This window comes from Cyanistes caeruleus, chromosome 2 (assembly GCF_971803275.1).
Source record: "Cyanistes caeruleus chromosome 2, bCyaCae1.hap1.1, whole genome shotgun sequence".
Taxonomy (NCBI): domain Eukaryota; kingdom Metazoa; phylum Chordata; class Aves; order Passeriformes; family Paridae; genus Cyanistes; species Cyanistes caeruleus.
This window is the reverse complement of record NC_141702.1, coordinates 110,048,425-110,069,509: the sequence shown is the minus strand read 5'-3', so window position 1 is coordinate 110,069,509 and position 21,085 is coordinate 110,048,425. Positions and strand designations below refer to the sequence as shown.

The window sequence follows — 21,085 nt, the reverse complement described above, 5'->3', positions numbered from 1 at the left end:
AGAGCACCCCACAGGACAGCTCCCAAAGGGGTTTCAGGCCTGAGCTGGCACCAGAGCGCAGGTATCTGTGGCTGTGGGTCACAAAGCTGCTGTTCTCCCATACCAGGAACAGTGGTGAGTGGTGGAAAAACGTGAAAGATTGGAATATCTTCTGATTCCCCTGGCTAATGTTAGAAATGAGAACAAATGGAAGTTGTAAGCTGAAGAAGGCATCTGCTAGAGTGAGCTGCTTTTTGGTAATGTGGTAATGTTGCGCTGTGTGTTGGTACCATTTATCTGGTGATTAATTGTCCTCATCAAGGGCTGCAGCAGGAAGAGTGGCAGGAAGGCTAAAAGCATGTCATGTCAGCACTCAAATTATTACTGCAGATGCACCATTAATCAAGAATTACAGTGCAGCAGTGTTAGGCCCATGGCCCTGGGGTGGTTCCAGCCCTGCACCCACCCTCCATCCACCCTGTTGGCTTCAGTGACAGCTGCGCTGGCTCCCGGCAGGTTTGGGGCTCTGAGACTGCCCTGTTCTCAGTGTTGCTGGAGAGCCAGTTGAAGCCAGCTGCACACAAGTTTGGCCTGTTTCCAGCTCCTTTCCAGCTTTGGTGTCACACTGTTCTGAAATGCCCATACCATAAAATCTAAATTCTTATCCTTTGCCCATACTTCCCTTCCTTGGGGTGCAGGTTTCTATCAGTTTGATAAGATTTGTTCTAAATTATAAACAAATATTCAAATCATCAGCTAACTGGATGAGACTTTGCTTTCTTATTTGATCCTGGAGCAACTTGTATGTGCCCAGTCTAATTTCTACCCTCATTACTAATGCCATTGTTTTAAGACAATTTCCATGTTTTACAATAGCAATCAGCAATTAACCCAAACAATATAATTACAATTATAGGCTGGATAAAACAGTGCTGTGCTACATCAGTCCGTGGAGACCATCCCCTAAACCTGTGGCACTAACGGTGGATTATAAATGTTTAAGTTTCCAAGCCACACTTTTGATTTCTCCATTAGTACGTGTGATCGCTGTTGATGCTATTGATAGTCTCTTTCCAGAATCCCATGGATGCTCTTGAAATCTCTGTTCTTAATTAATGTCATTTTCTTTCCCCACTCACTACCAAGACGTCTTGTTTGTGACAAGGGGAGGTTTTCTGTGCTACTCACACAGCCTGTTTATCACTTTGCTGTGATGGTCTCCACACGGTGCTTAGTAGGTCATTTATCCTAAAAATAAAGATTGTATCTGTGGTATCTTGCTCCATGGTATTGACACACACACCCCTGTGCACAGGTGCTGTGGGACTGCCTGAGCTGAAAGGGTGTTTGTGGTGTTGAAACACACACCTGTCGCTTTTAGGCATGGGCCTAAAAGTGAGGCTGTACTGTAAAAGTGAGGCACTTCACCTCCTAACGGGGAAAGAGCCATTTCAGCTGTCTTTTGCTCCTAAGTACTTTCTGTACAATCCTCTCCCCTCCTGAGGTCTTTTCTCCAAATAGCACTTTTATCAGTGCTAAGCTTTCCTCACACTATACTGTATCTGCTCCAGGACCTGATGCTATGGAGTGGCCGGCATTTTTAGCTGGCATACTCTGGCACCAGCACCCCTGATGATTGCAATGACCCCCTCTCCCTTAGGTTTTATTCACACCTTTGGACACTTTACTGAGCCTCCATATGTCCTTGATCTGGCTTCTAGGCCCCTGCCTGACTTCAAGTAATGTCTCTCCAGATTGGATTTTGAATATTGCCACATCTTCTCATAGCAGTTTTCTGTGGGGAATTTAGGTCTCCCTGCTTCTCCCTGTTAACACCTGTGAATTAGAATATTTTTTTTAAATTCCCCATTCCTCCTCATTGCTGGGATTTCCTTCTCTTGACACCATGTCCTGTTCACCAAGGACATCGTTCCAGAGCTTTCAGGAGAGAGCCCTCACAGCCCTTCTGTCAGGCACTGGCACCCACACATTAGGCTGAGACTCCAGAGGATAAGTCCAGGTGGTCAGGAACAACCTGTGCAGGAGGCAGTAGGGATGGAGACTTTTGCAAAGGGCTCCTCTTTGCCACAACATGCTCCCCATCCTCCTCAGTACACAAGCAGGTGCAGGAATCTGCCCCCGATCCCCATTTGTTGGTCCTAAGGTGTGTCGTCCCCTCCCGCAAAGCATGGTCAAGATCCCAAATCTGTGCACAAAATGATAACATTTATTGAAAGAGTAAATTTTTTTTTAATACAAAAGAAAGCTCTGTACATAGTACTGTGATTACTTCCACATCCTTCCAGAAACACAACCCTGGAAACTGGAGGGAAAAAAAAAAAAATAATCCCACACACACTTATGCGTACACACACACACACGCACACGCACGCACGCGCACACACACCCCTCAAACCAGTAAAATGAACTAAAATTGTCACCACACAATAAACGCCATTTCATCCCTGATACACAAGTGTTCTTACAAGTCTGCACTTAAATAAAATACACCATTAGCGTTTAACCAGCAGTTGCCTTTGGGGAGCCAGGGAGGGGATGCAGTCAGACACCCTGTAGCAGCAGAGGCTCTCCTGCCATTCTGGCCCAACAGCTCTGCTCCATAGTGCCAGCAGAAGCAAAGCAGAGCAAAGCCAGGCCACAGTGATGTGCTGGGGCAAAGGACAATGCAAACTCTGACCCCACACTTCTCCCTGGTTTAATTCCCAGGTACCTACATGGTTTTGGAAGCATCACTGAACAGTTTTCCTACACTGAGCCATGGGACATGGCTCAGCACTCCCACATGCTCTGAGCTGCAGGGTTTGCATCACCTCTTAGAGCAAGAATTCTAAGGGGAGGCAGCATGCAATGTCACCCTCACCAGATGGGCCACCCTACACAAGCCCGTCCCAGGCTGCTAACAGATCGAGGGCTGAAAGACCCTTCTGGGAATTCTTTGCACAAGGAGCTTGGAGCAGACCTGTCCCCTTCTGTGTGCTGCAGAACAGCTGTAGAGGGGGAACTACAGCCCAGATCGTCAGCCAGGGGTTCAGGAGATGCTGCCTGCACAAGCAAGCAGGGAGAACAGGGCTTAGCCACTGCTGGTCACTCACCACAGGGAGGAATGGGGACGCCCGAATCCCTCAGGCAGCCACAGGCAGCACTGCTCCGCACCAAGAGCGGTGACAGTGACTGAACAGCTGTAGGGCCCTGGACCAGAAGTGAACAGAAAACCCAGCCCACCTCTTGCTCCTGGGCTCTGCAAACTGCCTGCTTCTGAGGAATGGGTTTACCACTTCCAGAGACCAGCCACTGCTTCACTTGTCTTCTGCCCATTATGCCCAAAATTATGGGTATGAAGTCCTCGTTACAAGAAAGTAGGAAACAAGCATCCCACTCAGTTCAGCTTGATCCCTGGCACATGCTGGTGGATGGAGAGTGCAGCTTAAACGCTAATGCTGAGGGAACATGTCCAAGGTTACAATACAAACTCAAAAGCAAGGCCCCTTTCCTGCCTCCATGCCCGCCCACCCACCCCTCTCCCATCCCCCTGGTACAAACCCCATTAAAACTGTACAGGAGCCAAACTTTTATTCCTTAAAGAATTACATAAATACTGAGTTTAACACTTAGAAAAATAAAGTAATTTTCTTTTTTTTTCTTTTTTTTTTCTTTTTTTTTTTTTCTCCAAGGCTTCTTTTGTCTTTAACTTAAAAAAAAAAAAAAAAGTTACAGTAGCTGCTTCTTCCCCTAAGGATTCAGCAGCTTCTCTCACTTGCTCACTCTCCCTCCAGGGACAGGGCTAGGTAGCAGAGCCATTCACAGCAACTCCCATGCAGGACCAAGCATGCCCCAGCCCTTCTCCCCCAGCCTTGCTGAGCCTGTACAGGCATCACAGCTGCTCACCCACCGCCCAGGATGGCCTGCAGGTCACCCTGGTGCTCAGAGGAAGAGCTTGCCACCTGCCCAGCAGCTCTGTGCCCCACGGGCTCTTCCCTTTAACATCTGAGTTGTTTCTCCACCTTGCATCAGACACAGAAATTCAGAAAGCGCTGGCTGGAGCTGCAGGGGGATGTAGGAAAGACCCAGCCACGTTCCCCTGGGTGTATGGAGTCCAGAAGCAGTGCGAGGGCTGAGAGTGTGGGGCTGAGCAGAGCACAGGGCCCCTGAGGAGCTCTCCAGGGCATCTTTATGTTCCTGGGCATCTATTGACCACCTCACTTGTGCAAGGGCAGCCGCCGGGGCAGGGCCAGTCAGGCTGAAAATCTGCCAGGCAGCCCAGCGAGGAGGCACTGAGGGCAGAGGGCTCACTGTAGTGCATACGAGGAAGACAGGGCCACGTGCCAGTGGCCATGCCCTGCCCTCCAGGGAGAGGGCATGCAGGCCCAGAGATGCACATGCAAGCTGGCCCCTCTCTCTCCTGTCCAGGGTCCAGGGTGAGTTGCTGCGGCCAGGACCTGTCACCCCCACAAAGGCACATTGCTGAGGCCAGCAGCACAGCCACAACCCACTCTGCTCCAAGCTGCACCTGCACGATGGCTCCGGGTCTAAGCTGAGCCCCACGCAGAGTAAACACTCATGGGCAAGGTGACTCAGAGCACCCAGAAGGAGCCAGAGCCTCCAGCTGGGAATGGCCTGCAGTATTTATTTACAGTGCAGAGCAATCCTCCCCTCAAGAGACACATTTCTTTGGCTGGCGTGAGACAAGCACAGCTATTGCAGCATCCAAATGCCCCAAGCCCTGCACGGCCCCAGCACGGCTCCACCCCGGGTGGGTCCTGCAGCCCCACGCGCATGCCTGTGTGTGTGGGGGTGGGTGAGTGCGTGTGTGTGTGTGCATGTGTGGATGAAGGAAACGTGAAAAGGCAACAATAAATAACTGGTGCAGTCTGTACGAGAAGGAGTTGCTGCCAGCCCCGACACTGGCATGACAAGCCAGAAACAGAAGGCCGGCAGCAGAGGCCTCTCAGTCACTCTTGGCGCTGTGTGAGGTGTCCAAGTTGACCACCTGCAGCTCCGTCAGGCTGCTGCCACTGCTGCTCTGCTGCCCGATGACAGCCATCTAGAGAGAGAAGGGAGGAGGAACCACTGGGGGACAGCACGCCCTGAGACCGTGTGTGCCAACACCAGGGGGGCACTGTCCTTCCCGGGCACCGGTCCAAGGAGGACAAGACTCCCTCACCCAAGGGTGGGTAGCACAGACTGCATTCCCAGACCTGAGGGCTGATCCTAGCCAGCCACATCAGCCCAGACACACAAAGGATGTGCAGGCAGAAGAAGAGCAAGAATGACCCCTGAACACCTGCAAGTACTACTGTGTACCTACCTGGTGAAGCTGGACAGCTGAGACTGGGATCTGAACCGTGCCTGATGGGGCTGTCAGGAACACTTGGGGGACGCCACCTGCCACAGAGAGAAGCACAAATGACACTGTCCCTTAAGCAGTGCTCCTCCATGGATCCTTTCTCTGAGCTCTGTGGAGCTATTCAAGGACAAAGCTGCCTATTTGCACACATGGAGACATTCCAGAAGAAGGCCACATGCACTAGTTTTCCAAATGCTGGGAGAAGCAGGCATAAGGCCTCAATCCAAGTCTTGCCCGCATGACTTCATGCTACTTTACCCCGTCATGCAAGCACATATCCCCTCCAGAGCCTCCTGTGCTGCCTGCCCCACATGGACCCCATCCCAGAAACCCTCATCCCTCCTTTTTACACATCAACACCTCATGCAATCCTTTGCAGAAGGGAATGGCAAGACCTGAAAACACACACATACACTGAGCATCGCCCTTTCCAGGCCTTTGTGGAGCCACCAGGACTGCTGTGAAGAAAACCCTCTGCGATTGTCAATACAGCATAAACACACGTGGGACAAGAAAAACCAGGGTGTCAGTGCCCTCTCAGGGAGCACTGACCTGGACAGCTGCCTTACCCTGATCCTGGACCTGGCCATGGGACACCTGCATCGCTGAGGGCGCCTGTGGGAAAGCGTTGAGCACCGCGAGCCCGCCGTCGGCCAGGCCGGAGGTGGGCGCGTACATCACCGCGTGCGGGCTGGGGTACATCATGTGGCCGCCCACGGTGGTTGGCACAGACGACGTCATGATGGTCGCTGGGAGGGTCACTGCCACCAGGACAGACCACACGTGAGCACACAAAAGGAACCTGCCACGCTCACCTGCCTGCTCAGCACCTCCACCCCAGCCACCCCGGGCATGCTGTGCTGAAGCACGGTGCATTGAGATACCCATTTTTGTCTTCCAAGCCCTTGGACAAAAGCCCCAGAGATCAAGCAGGAGAGCTTAAACCTCTCCTTTCATGAGTATGAAGGGGCAGGAAGACAGGTAGCCAAATATCCCAGGACTAAATTCAACTTGTATCTTAATTCCCTGATGAAACTTTAATAGAGCTGTTGAACTAGATTCAGCCTGCATCCAGGCACCTGAACTCAGATTTTGCTGACAAAGAGATGTCTTCTGCATAGACAGCCAAAGTCCCAAGCAGATGTGAGCCAATGCCTTGTGCTAAACGCAATGCTGGCCCACTAAGAAACCCCCTGAGAACTGAGCAACCTGTTCCCAGCTCCATGCTGAAAGTGAGAGCAGATGATGTATCTGGAGAGACTCTGAAATCCCTTGTAAGGTGCCCTATGCCCATTGTAGGATACAGTGTAAAACAGGATCTGGCAACAGGGATCAACATGCCTGGGAAACTGCCAGAAAGCTTTGGATAGAGTTGGCCTCAAGAAGGAAACTGGCCAGGGAGCAGGCATGGGGCCTGTTGGTGTGGGTTGTTTCCAGCAGTGGTTAGAAAGGCAGACAGAAGGTGGTTATTACCAATACCTGTTCCGCTGGAAGAGGTCTGGGTAAGGTCAGTGCTGCTGTCACTAGAGGGAGACGTTTGCTGGGGTGCCTGGTGCACCTGGATTGCCTGAACTGGAACCTGCTGAGCCATGGTACCACCTGGGAAGAGAGAGGAGCCCGTGAGCCTGTGGCTCCACAGAGATACAGGCACTCTGGGCCATGTGAAAGCCTCCCAGGTCCTTCTCTGGCTGCACACAGCTCCACAGCACCACTCTGTGCTGCACTGGGGGAGGCTACACAGAAGCAGTAAACCAGAGACCAAAACCTGCTCTTTCCTGGTAAGTGGGCCAGGAAGGGGTTAAGTGGCCTACAAAGTTCCAAGAGTGAGAAAAGGCCACAACAACAGCTTTTGCCCAACTCCCAGCCATGGTTCAGGAACATCTAGGCTCCTCCTTGCCATTCCTGGTTCCACCAAGACACAGAATAGGTGTTGGGAGGAGAGAGCCCAGCCTTTCCTCCCCAGTGAGGAGCCAGCTCTGCAAGGATCACCTTGCTGCACCAAGTGGAACCACAAGAGGCCAAATGCCCACACCAGCTGGGCTCTGCTGCTTTCACAACCTGAAGGTCAGCTCCATCCTGCACGGGGCACTCAGGATGCAGGTCTCACCCTGCTTGTGACCTTAAGGACATTACAGTGCTCTACAGAGGGATGAGAGAACAGCTGGTCTCAAGGTGCACATCCAAGAGCTGCAGGCCACACAGCCTCTGTCCCAGACCACTCCCTGCAAAGCACCTCAGATCCAGAAACACAGCTCAGCATAGAATGGTCTCCTAAGGCTGAGGTCCTGCCTCCAGAGGGAAGAGCAAGGGATGCCAGAGAGCAAGAATCACTGGCCAGCTTGCTCAGACTGGGCATTTTCCCACACATCACACTCCAGAGACACACATCAGCTATTCTCCTATCTCTTCCAGATCACAAGGGAAATCCAGTTCCCTTGAACTCCCAGGCCTCCAGGAGCCTTAAGCATTCCAAGAAAGCACAGAAATTATCAGTCATGGACTTAAGCACAAAGAAGAAGGACACAAGAAATACTGTGTCACTCAGTGCTGGTCCTCAGATGACGGATGCCATTGCAAAGGAGAGCACAACCCTACTCTGAAACTCCATCCAGGAACATGTCCAGCCCCAGAACAAACACCTGGAGAGCCTTAACTCAGAACAAGAAGAAATTCCTACAAAGGACAGTGCACACAAGGCAGCAAAGCAGCACCATTACTCTGCTCTGGGTCTCCCCTAACGCGTCCTCTGCACTGTGGTTCAGTGGCTGACTGCAAATCCAAACACAGAAACAAGGGCAGCTGCTCAGAGCCAAATGCCAGCACTCAATAAACAATCACTGGGCACCTGAGCCCCTGTGCTATCCCTCCATCAGCTCCAGCAGCACAGTTCATCCTCAGCACAGCTGCACTAGGGACCTGTCTCTGCTGCACTTGTTAGCCACAAGCCAAGCTCTGGGGCATGAGACTGAAAATCCGCTGCTTCTCTTGGTCTACATCCCCAGGATGCTGCTCCTGCCTGTGTCAAGCATTTTCTGCCCTGCTTTCCCATCTCTCCCCAGCAGCCACAGCCAGGGTTCCCTGTGCTCTGCCTCCTCTGTGCTCCCACAATCAGGGGTCAGCTCTGTGGCCCAGGAATCCACAGACACCTCCATTCCTCCATCTCTTGCAAGAGGAGGAGAAGCGAGTGCTGACCTGTCAGTGACACCATCTGCCCTCCAGCTCTGGCAGGGAAGTGGAAGACTGTCTGCTGTGCCTGCTGCAGCTGTCCAGCTGTACCTGTGACCAGCTGGTCCTGCTGGCTGAAAAGAGCCAGGGAGTGTGGCTGTAACTGAGTGAGAGGAATGGTAGGGGTCCCCAGAGAAAGGGAAGCACCTGCTGAATGGAGGGAGAAAGGCTCCTTTCACTCCCTCCAGGCTTCTCAGTGCTGCCCTAGGGTCCCAGCTCAGCTCCCTGCCACCTGCCAGCAGCAGGGCCAGCTGGTGGCACTCTAAAGAAACAGTCACTACATGACCCTGCTCCAGCCACTGGCCTGGCTGGGTTTGAGCACAGAATCACAGCCGGGCTCACCTTACAACAGCTTCCCTTCTGCCACTAGGTCTCCTCTCCCCTGGAGAGAACAGCAACACACCCCGGGTGCAGAGATGGATGGATGCAGTCCTCGGTCCCTAAAGGCACTGACCTGACATGAAGGTGAAGCCAGTGGGTATCGGCATGAGGCCCCCAGACGTCACTGCACTGGCTCCAGTAGTCTTCAGCACTGTCCCGTTGGCACTGGTGACGGCATTGGGGCTGATGCTGGCAGACACTGGCGCCAGGTAATTGGTGATGGGGAATGACGGGCCACTGCTGACCTGCATGGAGGTCGAGGTGGTCGGGGCTGTCTGGATGGACGTTGTTCCTGGCAGGTTGGTGACAGTGAATGCGGGTTTCAGGGCGTCCTGTAAAAGGAGAGATTGTGACAGCTCGGACCAGCCCATGAGACATCTGCCCATGAGACCAAACCAGGCTCTGTAGGTTGCATCCTCTTGCCAAACCATATCCCCCACAGCCTGCTGCCAGCACATGGAGCAGAGCCAGGGGAGCAGAAAAGAGTTGCTTGCACAAACATGAGGAGAGCTGAAGAGAGCTCTGAGTAAACTTTGGATGTAGTCCCAGGGCCACAGAGGTCCCCTGAGAGCCTTCCCTACAACACACCAGGGGACAAAGCAACCATTCCACTCCCCAGGAGTCCCCAAAATGCCTAAGAAGAGAATAGCCTCTTTTTGGCACACACCAGGCAAAAGCAGCGCTTGCAGGGACAAACAGAAAGGCATAGAGTCTCCTGTCAGGAACACACACCACTTCCCTTAAGGCAGGAAACAGATGACCAAGAACAAGCTGAGAACTGGCTCTTAAAGGCAGCTGTACACTGCAAGTGACAGGGGAGAGGTGACTAAAGGCAAACCTGGACACTAGGGAGGCACAAACCAGCCCTGACAGCAGCTTTGGCAGGCCCTGGGGAATGCCTCCACACATCTCCTGAAGCAGAGGCCGAGAGAACCTGACTATGGCCAAGAGAACTTTGCCAATCCGCTGGCAGGAGATGGGCACGAAGCAAATGCTTCCAAAGGACCCCACGTGTTCACTACAGCCAGCACGGTCCTGCAAGGAGCGTCAGGGCTCTGTGGCTATCCAAGGATGGCATCGCCAGAGGAGCTGAGCACCAGGAAAAGGGCTCTGTGCTGGGCCAACACTGGCCTGAGAGACTGGCATCCCAGGTCTGGGAACAAGGGAGGAATGTGTGAGCCAAGCTGCAGTAATACATTAGTTTCCACAGCCACAAAGCATGTGGCTGGACGTACCTTGGATCTGCAGGAACCAAGCCCAGCATGATTCCTGCTGCCTCTGGCAGTCAAACGTCACCTAACGTACCTCCATTCCCCAAATCCCCTTTGGAATACACCCAAGGTGCCCATGACTCCTCTCCTGCCCTGCTTATCTGGCCAAGAGCACACGGAGAAGCACTGCTTCACAGGAGCCCATGTCACAGACTACAGGCGACCTGCTGTCCCATGCCCTGACACAGCTGCCAGCACGCCTGGGAAGAGTTAAGGCTGCCACACTCCCACCCCTCCCACTGCAGCTGGTGGGCCCAGCTCTCCCACGTGCTAAGCCTTGTTCCCAGCTTGTCAAGCTGCCAGGAGCAAGGAATTCACAGCTCAACGAACAGCTAAAAAAGGGAAGGCAGCCCATTTTGGACAGGGGGATCCAATCCCAGGCACTCAGTCATGCCCCAGGGCCCAGGGAGAGAGGAGAGCAACACCCCTCTCCCTTGGCACCGCAGACCCTGAAGTCCAATTTAGAAGAGACACGTGATAACAGAGCAAAGCCCAGCAGAGGCACTTTCCATTAGCTCAACCACAAACTCCTGCCATCCCACATGGGACATGGGAGACTGTGGGCACCCTCCCCACGTGGGTGACAGGGCAGAGCTCTCCCTGTCCAGCCCACTAGGGAGCCAGAGCAGAGTTGGGAAAGTACAGGTGCTGTTCCCAGTTGGAAAAGCCAGGGCTCCTCATCCCCAGCTATAGCTCTAAAGTAGTATACCCACGAGATATAACCCCCAACCAGCCAGGGCACTTAGCACCCAGTCATACTCCATACTCCCAGGCCTGGAGAAGGCATCCCAGAAAGTTCACAGCACTCTACTCAGGGAAAGTCTCAGGGCTCCCCAGAAGGACAAGGGCAAATCTCAGTACAAAATAAAGGTGCTTGGGAGAGATGCTGTGGCAACAGACTTGAATCACAACCAGCTCATCTCTGCCATGGTTGAGACTTGGATTCTTCCTACCCTTATTGTGCTTCCCTTGGACTGCAGCAACAGCTCCCAATACAGAAAGAGAGCTGGGAGACTTTGGGATTGGACACCCACTGCCATCTCCTCATGACTGTCTGGGATGCCTCAGCGATCCCCTGGGCACCTTGGATCTTCCCAGCACCCTTGCAAAGCCCAGAGCATATGCATGAGGCAAATCATGGGTCACTTCAGCAGACATCACCCTGGGCTGGGGACAAACCCTGAGGCAGACAGCAGCCCTGAAAGCTCTTCCCTTCCTGATCCAGCTGCACATCCATTCCAGCTCAGTGCAAACCTCTGTCTGTGGAAGCAGCACAGCAGCAGGTGTCTGCCCAGACCCACACCACTGCTTTGCAGCATGAGTGGGTCACAGGGCACAGACCAGGCCAGCAATCCCATTCCACAGCTTTTAGGGACTGCCTGAGGTGATGCTGTTCAGCATGGCCCAGGCCCCCTACGCAGAATTATTACACGGGTGTAGCAGACAACAGGCCTTGGACGTATACGGGAAATCCCAATCTGATCTTCAACACCTGGTCTGCGTTCCAGATGCGGCAGAAAGTCCCACATTTTCCTATTCCAGAGAGATGACCAGATCAGGGCTACTCCCATGCTCTCACCCCAATCTAGAGCCCCTGAGCTCCCTCCAAAATATCCCTTCCCACACAAGCACACCCAGGAGACTGCACGCAGGCAGTGTCCTTTGGGGCTTGCAAAAGATGAGAGAGGTATCATCATCATCAGGACTGTCTCAAAAATACAGCAAGCCCAAATCCCAGCACCACAGCCGGGCATTTGGGTCTGGCACAGCAGGATTTCAGAGCTGCTGCTGGTGTAGCACAGAGGAATTACCAGCAGGCTGCTGACTGCAGGTGACAGCCTGGCTGCATTGTCTTCCCACTCCACTGCAGCACTGAACACAAGCAGGTTTCGTCCATGCAGAGAAGCGTTCACACAGGAAGGCCAGGGAGTCTTTTGGAGCATCCCATGTGGCTGGACCCGACAGTCCAGGCACTGAATCTCCTGCCACCTCCTGCAGTGAGGCACCTGTAACCCAGCCTTATGCACCACCCACCCCATAGCAAGCACCAGCCACACAGCATGGCCCATCCACAGGCTCCTTTCATCCTCAGAAGACTTTTTGCTCCATCTGAATTGAGCTGGTCTCTGCCCAAGCACCAACCAGGCTTCTAGGCCTGCAGAAGGCACAAGAGGACAGTCCCTGTCACCAGCCCCAGGGCTTACCATGACAGGAACTCTCAGCCAGCCAGGGTGGATTTAGTCAGAATGTCAAGCAGAAGACAGGGCCATAGGGCTCCCCCACCTCTCATCAAATGCTGGCTTTGAAGAGCCACAAAGCACCCCACACTAAGCATTAGCACTGGGATGGAGCTTTCAGGGTTGCATCAGACAGTGAGAATAGAGAAGTTGTGTTAAGAAGGTCTCTGCAGAGTAACTGCACCCCAAGGGCACAGTTCCCTTGGGGCCAACTAGCAGTACTTCCTGGAAGAGTACAAAGGGATATGATGTGGACAAGTCTCATGCCAGGGACAGGTAATTTGTCTTATTACGAAATGCCCACAGGACTTGCCTTTTCATCCAGGAGAAGCCCAGGAGGCACATGTCCTTACAAACACAGGCTGCATAAGGGAGAGATTGCTGGTGTTAGAAGGCTTCTTTGCCTACTGGATAGGGCTGGCACAGCTTACACTAGCACCCAGAGGCACCCAGGGAAGACATGCCAGACTGAGACAGCCAGGACTGCTGCTGGGATCCCATCAGCAGGAACCATTCTCAGGGACTCTTAAGGGCTACAGCACACAGATCCCAGCCACACTTTGGTCCTCCACAGCTGCTCTGCCAGCAGGGATGTCTGGGGCTGCTGATGTTTCTCAGGGCTCAGCAGGAACGATCTTTTGCTTGGTGCAGCACTGCACACATGTGGGGAAGTGGACATTGAGGAATAGGGGGTAGCCAGCATCATCGTTACCAGAGCTGTTGTGCTGTCACAGCATAAAAACAGGCAGATGAATACCCCTGCAGCCCCAGACGTGTTGGGCACATCTCAGGGCTGCACTCACTACCTTTGCAATTGCACCAGAGAGATCTCCCAAGTTCTGTCTGCTTAATGTCTAGAGGCTACTGCGTGGCAAGGATGTTGTGGCTTGAGCACGGACAGCTGGAGAGCTCCTATGGAAGGACACTTTTGCAGCAAGTCTGGTACCCATGACACGAGCACAGGTACAGCAGGGCTGTTCTAGTTCCCAGCACCGAGCAGAACTGCACACGGGCCTGGGAAGCTGTGGCAGAGTCCCAAATTCAGCATGGCATCCCAGTCTTGCATCACAAATTTCCCTGTCTCCCATCTCCAAGCACCTGTGGATCTGAGCACCAGCCTGCAAAGGAAGCAGCAGGGATGTGGGACACAGCTCAGAGGAACAGCGCCAGGGAGTGCAGGGATAAGACAGGGCTCTTCCAGCAGAAAATCTGACTCTGCCCAACTCTGCACCCACAGCCAGGCCACCCTGGGCAAAAGGCCACAAGTAACACGGGCGGGCAAGGGCCAGCGTCTGCAGGGACAACAGGCAGGGAGCAGAAATGGTCTGTCCAGCCAAATGTTTCCATTCCCCATGTCCTCCCTGCCCCCTTCCAAAACAGCACCAAAGCAAGAGACAGCTGCAGCTTATAAGGAATGTGAGGGGCCCTGCCAGGGACTCTGGCGAGGGAAACCAGGCCTTATAAGGCCATGGAGGCAGAATCAAATTTTTATCAATGAGTGTGAGAGCATGGAGACGCCTGGGGAGAGATAACAGTGCTGAAAGCTGGCCAGGGGGGTGGGCTGGGCCAGTGGGGAGCCACGCTGCAAGGGCCAGGACCAGGATACCTGCCACCCGCTTCCCTCCCTCCTTCAATCACTGCTACTATCAGCCAAGGAGCCAGCCAGCCCCGAGATGACATGACACGAGCTCGCTGCAGTCGCAGCGAAAGGGGACTCATCCTCAGCCCCCAGCGCTGCTATTTAAAGAGAGCTGGGGATGATCAGGGCTCCCAGCACAGCCCACAGCTCCCTGGGTGCCCAGGAACATTACCTTGGTCTCCCCGCTGCTGTCCGACTCGGACACCTGGTAGGTGAGGTCCGTCTCCTCAAAACCAGTGGCACTCATGCGCTGGTCAGTGGTGGGGTCCGAGCGTGGGGGCGAGTCCGGGGAATTGAGGCACGTTTGGATCAACGCCTTCCCCGTCTCGCTGGTGATCATGGGCTGCAGCTTCCGTGTGGCAAACGTGTACACATGGCCCGTCTCGCTGGCCACCAACAGCAGGACTTGAGTGCCAGTCAGTGTGGAGAGCTCATAGGCCTGCCAGCAGGACAAGGGAAGAACAGGGAGTCACAGGTGACAGGGACAACACACAGTGCAGGATGAGAGTCCCTGCATGTCATCATCACGTTCCCAGAATGGCTTTCCTTCTCTTCACACCAGGTTCAGCTCCCTGCCACCCCAAAGGAGCTGTGGCCTCTAAAACCAACCCAAGACTGGCTCCCTACAGGTTGAGCTGCCCCATGCTGTGTTCCCATCCCCTTCAGCACACCTTTAGAGGATGTGCCTGCCAAGAGGCCATGGGTAGAGCGGTCCTCTCAGCACAGTAGTCTGAGAACACAGGGACACGGGATTGTCTCCATTCTGGAAATCCCACTGGCTTCTCCAGACATGTCTGGATGCCTCCCTCACCTCACCTCTCAGTGATGTTACTTGGCACAAGTCTCTGCTACCTCATTCCCCTCAACAACACCCCATCCCAGGCTCTAACCCAGATTTCTCTCTCAGGCTTCAGACTTCTGAGCACAGCTGCACCCCTGCAACAAGGCCATCATGCCCCAGGTGAAGAATACCTGTGGACTAGGAATTGCACTCTTCATAGGCCATCACTGCACACACAGTGGTCTCACACAAGCTTCTACAGACAGGATGGCCTCATTCTATGTTCCGTGGTCCCGTACATCCAGGATGTGCCCAGCAGTACCTCACATCCATTCCCACCTTCCCCGGGTGCACGACGCCCAGCTGAGCTGGGATGCAGCACTACCCAGTTGTTCAGAAGATGCTGTGCGCACCACTAGGGATGCAGATCAGCCAACAACACCCAAAATCCCCCAAGTTTCTAATCTGTCTTTGCACACCAGAAACCATGGATTGCACTCTGGACCGGCCGAGACGTGGCGTTGGTCCCGTCCGCGGCCGGAGCAGCCAGTCCTACCGTGCCCTCGGTGGGGCAGGGCAGTCCAGCTGTGCCATCAAACACTCGGTGTTTTGGTGGCGGCTCACAGCCAGGGGCGCCGAGGGCACCGGTCAGCTCCGGCCCGGGGCTGGACGCTACACCGGGATGGGCCTCCCCTGGCACATCACACGCCAGGCGACAGCCAAGTACACCGGCAACCCCCGGCCCCGGGGGCTCCCGCTCCCGGCCGCCCAGTTCCCGGCCCGCAGCTCCGCCGGGGGCTCCCGCGCAGCCCCCCGGAAGGGGCTGGTGCCGGGCCGCCCCGCCCGCGGCACGGGGAAGCCGCCGCCGTTTCCGGGCACGGCCCGCCGGCCTGCTCCGCGCTCGGACCGGGCCGGGACTCCCACGGACAGGTGGGTGCCGGCCGCCATCCCCGCCCGGGCCGGCCCGGGCCGCCCCCCCGCACCGGCCGGACTCGCGGGGCCGCACCTTCTTCATGATGCCGGTCTTCCTCTTGCTGAAGGTGGTGTAGCGCCGCAGCTTGTTGTCGATGAACTCCATCTTGATCTTCACCCGGCCCCGCGTCTTCTTCCCGGGCTTGGCGCCGCTCACGGCCCCGCCGCCCCCGCCGCCGCTGTAGGCGGCCGCCGCCGCCGCTCCCGCCGCGGGCCCCGCCGCCCCCGTCGCCTCGGCCAGGCCACGCTTCACGCCGCGCCGCTCGCCGCCCAGCTCCTCCTCCTCGGCCGACTCCGAGTCGCCCTCGCTGCCGCTGTACAGCGCCTCCCGCTTCAGGCGGCCCCCGGACACCCCCGCCGCCGCCCCGCCGCCGTTCGCCCCACGCGGCACCGGCGACCGGCCCAGCCCCGAGCCGCGGGCCAGCGCGGCGGCGGCGCCGTTCCCGGCCCCGGCCTGGCTCGGCAACATCGCGGCGGCGAGCGCGGGTCGGGTCGGGTCGGGCCGGGTCAGGCCGGCCCCGCCATGTCCCCGCCGCGCTCCGCGCTCACGGCCCCGCTCCGCCGCCGCCCCCGCCGCGCCGCGCCGCCCCCATATAAAGCGATACAATGTTGCCTTTTATGGCGAAGGCGCTCCTTATATGGGGCGAGACGGCGCCCCGTCGGGAGGCGCCACCCCATTGGCTGGCGGCCGCCGAGCGCCGGCGCCCATTGGCCGCCGGTTGGCGTTTGATTTGCATACGGCCGGGCCGCGCTCGCGTCACGCCCGGGCTGGAACACGCAGGGCGGCTCTTAAAGGGACAGCGCTGCCGGCCGGGACAGCGGCGCGCTCGGCCCGGGGTGCGGCGGGGCGGCGATGGACCGGGGGCTGCGAACGAGCGCTGGGACTGCCCCGCTGCCAGCCCTGCCTCGGCCCCCCCTTCCCACCGGCAGCTCCGGGCACGCGGGTCCTCGTAAGGGACACACCACGTGGCTCAAAGATTGCTGCCTCGCCATCCTCAGGATCCGGCCAGGAGCGGCTCCGCGCCGGGATCCCGGCGATGCCGCCAGCTGTTGCTGCAGGCAGGTCCGCAGCCCGGCTGTTGTCACGGCCTGCCAGGGACAGCGTGCCGGCCGTGCGGCTCCGGTGGCTGCAGAGGCACCGAGAGGGTGCGGGGGCCGCTCGGGGTGTGCGGGGCACGGGAGTGAAGCAGATATGTCCGAAACACAGATTGCTGAAGCACAGGCTGAGCTCTACCTAGTCGGGAAAAGATCTCCCGTTTAACCGGATGGGCCGCAGCTACCTTCCAACCCACCGAGGGTGAGGTTGTGGTTCTCTATCACGGCCACCCATGGGTGGGACAGAGCAGCTGTACAGGCGGGCAGGGGCCGCTCAGCCCCTGGTTCTGCAGATGAGGTGGCTCCAAGCACTTGGCACAGGTCACATCCTCGGTGCTGCTGTGGCCCAGGACCGCCACAGCAGAGGGACGGAGCACAGGACACCTGTGAGCAAGGCACGCTGTGCTGGGCACAGCCAAGGTGCGACAGGGACAGCACGGCCCCAGAGCTCAAAGCTGTCAGGACACACAGACAACTCTTAGGTGAGAAAAGGGATCTCCCACACCCTGTGCTACAAACAGGAACTGCAGCCCAGGGCAAGACCTCACCTCTGGCAGCAGCGGTCCCGCCACAGACCCATTCTGTCTCCCGGGCACCCCATGGAGGGCTCTGCAGCTGGCACCAGCCCTTTCCATATCTGCCTCATCACTCAGAGGACACGCACGCCCTCACAGCTGTCCCCCACAGCCCAGGGCCAACCTCCTACAGAGCAAGGGAGTAACTGCAAACCCCAACACCCCCCTCACTGCCACCACCGCCTCCCCCTCCTCCCGCCAGCCGTGCTCCTCCAGTGAGCACACATGCCATTTATAGCTCCCAGCAGGGCTGCTGGAACTCACATGCCTCCCATCACATGCCCTGGCCGCCCTCCCTTCAAGCTGAGCACAAACTACACCTGGCACAGGTGAGAGCGAGGCCTCGCCGTGTCCTGCCGGGCTGGGAAAGGGTCGGCAGGACCCTCTGCCAGGCTGGAGACACCAGTTAGGCTGGGAACAATGCACACACGGATCTGATAGCCAGGGCCAGGGCGGCCTGCCTGCTTAGCACGAGTGTGCACTCACTGCAGGTACCAGGATTTGGTTTTCTCCTGCTCATGGAACAGTTACACACTACTTTCTTCCTTCTCCTCCCTGAGACATCCAACTGCTTTTGCTCCCCAAGCTGCAAGAGTGTCTACACAGGCAAGAAGTGACACCTGGCTCATTCCTTCTGCTGCAGTCCTTTCTTTCCCAAGCCTCATCCTGTGGATGCTTTCCAAGATGCCTGTCCTGCTAACAGACCCAGAGTTTCAGCCTGCCCCAGCTTCCTGGGATGCGAATCTCTCCCCAAGGCAGTCAGACCCACGCTGGAGAGCCAAGCCCTGTCCCCAAACCACCATCACCCACAGGATACGAGTTACCAGCAGGTCCTCCCTTAACCAAACCAGCAGCCACTGACAACTGAAAGCAGCTTAAAGCAAGTTTCCAGCTTCCAAGGATTTTCTCATTTACAACCCCACATCATAAAATTCCCATTTTGAGCCCTGTTCTTACACAGCTTTAGGGCACAGCACTTGACACTATGCCTTAAAAGCCTCATGCCTGATTTCCCCCAAAGTTCCCTCCAGATACGCTGCCTGACCGCCCCATGGGAGCGGGGACCCTGCTGCCAGCACGACCCCAGCCCTCTACATCCCCTTTTCAATCCTCCTCTAGGTCATTGCAACAAGTGCTTCTTTACCCTTTTCCAGCTCTCCATCCATATTGCAGCTGGGTGCTGGGGTTGTGATGGTTTCCATCCTGTTCCTGATCTTCCTACTGTTGATTCTGCAGCTGCTTTTTCTGACTGCTGCTGAACACAGCTGCTCTTTTTTTAACAGCCAGATCTCTTCCATGAGTGCTAACTACAACAGAGGTACTGTTGCATGTGCAAAACTAGGTTCTGGCCTTTCTTAACATGATTTTTTTTGGTCAAGAGACAGGTGCAGGAACGGGGCTGCTCCCGGAGGGGTGACCCCATATCCTCAGGAACAGATATAAACCCACAGTACCTGAGCAGAGCAGCGACAGGTGTTGGTATCAGGGGCCATCCACAGAGCAAGCCATGGACTAAATCCAGCATCCACTTGGTTGTGAGATAGAGCCAAAATCCTGACTGGATAATAAGGCTACCATATATGCCTAGAAGACAGGGCTAGAGGCAAGGCCAAAGCAGGAACACCTACAAGCTTGCTTAAAACAAACCTGAAAGCAGAGGCTGGAGCTCAAGAGTGTAGGGGAGAAGTCCCAGGTGAGGCTGCTTAGGACAATTAAGGCCCATTAGTTTCCACACAAGTGCCTGACTAGAAGGAGTCACAGGGCAGCAGAGGAAATCAGAGCAAACCAAAAAGCCCTTCCTCAAGCTGCATAGCAGATCTGTGCACTCATGGAGCAGGGGTGCTCAAAGGATGCAGCGGTGCAGGGGGAATTTGGATAACTTTAGGGCAAGAGAAGACATCAGGGACTGCTGGAAATGCCTGGTTTGAATGTTTTTATGCTTTAGGGAGTTGCTCATTGGGACTAACACACATCTGCTTGCTTTATACTGTTCAGTAAACGTTGTTTTGGCCACAGCTGGTGGCTCTCCAGGTGGACCTGTGCTCTGATGGAGCCATGTGCTTCTTTCTGGCCCTGGATTCCACACATGGTCTGTGAGTTGTTCCTTCCCTTTGGGCTGAGGCAATTGATCCCACCTCTGTCAACTGACCAAGTGCCCTCATTCTCCAGGAGAGGTTCTGATTCCCTGCTTTGCTCCACCACATTTAGCCAGGACTTGCTCAGCTTGCTGTTTCCAATTACTATGGCCAACATTTGTCCCATCCCCAATGATACAGAAGTTTTTCATTACATCACTCCCAAAAATACACAATCCCAACCTCCATCATTCTGTACTCTTTGGGTCTTTGAGTTTGTCCTAGCTTTGGTGACTTTCCATTTGGGTGCTTCCCTGTAGTCACCAGGTCTTGACAGCATGGCAAATGGGCAGTGGAGCCTCCAGGATGTGGTGGGATAAAGCAGAGCCCCCAGTCCTGCACAGAACCAGCTCACTGCAGCCATGCTATACCCTCCCACTACACGAGATGCCTGCATGCATAGAGCTGGCAGAAAAAGGGTGGTACGCCCAAAATCCTTGGCATCTCTGGTCTTCAGGCATGGCATCACTGAGATTCTGCTTGGCTAGGCCAGCACAAGTGGCTTGGCTGCAGGAATCAGCCCACAGAGTGCAGCATTCCTGCCTGGAAGGAAGGACAGCAGACAGGAAAGTCCACAGGAATGGAATGGATGTGAGAAATGGAACAAAAGGACATCAAACAACAGCAGGTGCATGAGACAGGTCACCTGCAAGTTGGAGAGCACATAAGCAGCAGTGCCACAACACTCACACACTTCAGAAGGGTAGCACACACTGGGAGGGACTGGAGGAGCAATAAGAGGGACATGAGGCTGCAAAGGGTAGAAGGAAAGGCAGATCCTGATCCCTCTGCCCCTAACAGGTCTGCCCAGCATCACCAATCCCATGCTCTGGCCAGGCCCTCTGGTCATGGAGGCAGGCAGGGGTCAGGGTGGCAGTCACCTGCTGCCAAGCCAGCTACGCCAAGGAGCACCAGGGCCAGTGAACTAGACCTGGCTGTCCCTCTCTAGAGAGGGGCCCAGCACCCAGCCACCGCCACAGCTTGCTCAGCTTGCCAAGAAACCTTGGCATGGGGAGTCCATAGCTCCCACCTGCAGGACACAAGTGCTGGAAAAGGGACAAACACCTTTGAGAACTGGCAGAGCAACTGCCAGCAAACTTGTTTGCACCCAGTTTCCAAGTCTGGACCAAATCTGAACTCAGAGCCAGCTAGCATATTCCAAGAAATGAGCATTTCCCCCCTTCCAGCATCTCTTGGGTAGCACAGATGGGAAGAGAATCCTGGACATTTCTGGTCCATCCCTGATTAAAGCAGAGCCAACCACACTGGGTAGTTCAGGACTTCTCTGGTCCAGGATTGGGTATCTCCAATGATGATGATGGAGACGCCACAGCTTCTCTGGGACTCAGACCTTTATTACCCTTGAGAGGAAACATTTCCCCTAATACCCAGTATGAATGTCCCTTGTACAGCTCATGCCCACTGCCTCC

At 55.5% G+C, this 21,085-nt stretch overlaps 1 protein-coding gene across 3 annotated transcripts; it reads right to left on the bottom strand.

Annotated features, from left to right (window-relative positions):
- Positions 1–2,184: 2,184 nt before the first annotated feature.
- Positions 2,185–19,169, bottom strand: SRF (serum response factor). Of its 3 annotated transcripts, XM_086872024.1 has the most exons (8): positions 15,885–16,405; positions 14,270–14,536; positions 9,024–9,282; positions 8,537–8,716; positions 6,824–6,943; positions 5,914–6,105; positions 5,306–5,382; positions 3,554–5,041 (listed from the first exon to the last, which is right to left on the bottom strand). In XM_086872024.1, the coding sequence occupies exons 1-8, from the start codon at positions 16,317–16,319 to the stop codon at positions 4,946–4,948; spliced, it is 1,626 nt and encodes a 541-aa protein (XP_086728150.1). In that variant the 5' UTR covers positions 16,320–16,405; the 3' UTR covers positions 3,554–4,945. The 3 variants fall into 3 exon arrangements, with proteins under 3 accessions (XP_023778790.1, XP_086728135.1, XP_086728150.1); XM_023923022.2 differs by lacking the exons at positions 8,537–8,716; positions 15,885–16,405 and adding an exon at positions 18,975–19,169 and having other exon boundaries at positions 2,185–5,041; XM_086872009.1 differs by lacking the exon at positions 8,537–8,716 and having other exon boundaries at positions 2,185–5,041; positions 15,885–16,399.
- Between the last annotated feature and the right edge of the window lie 1,916 nt (positions 19,170–21,085).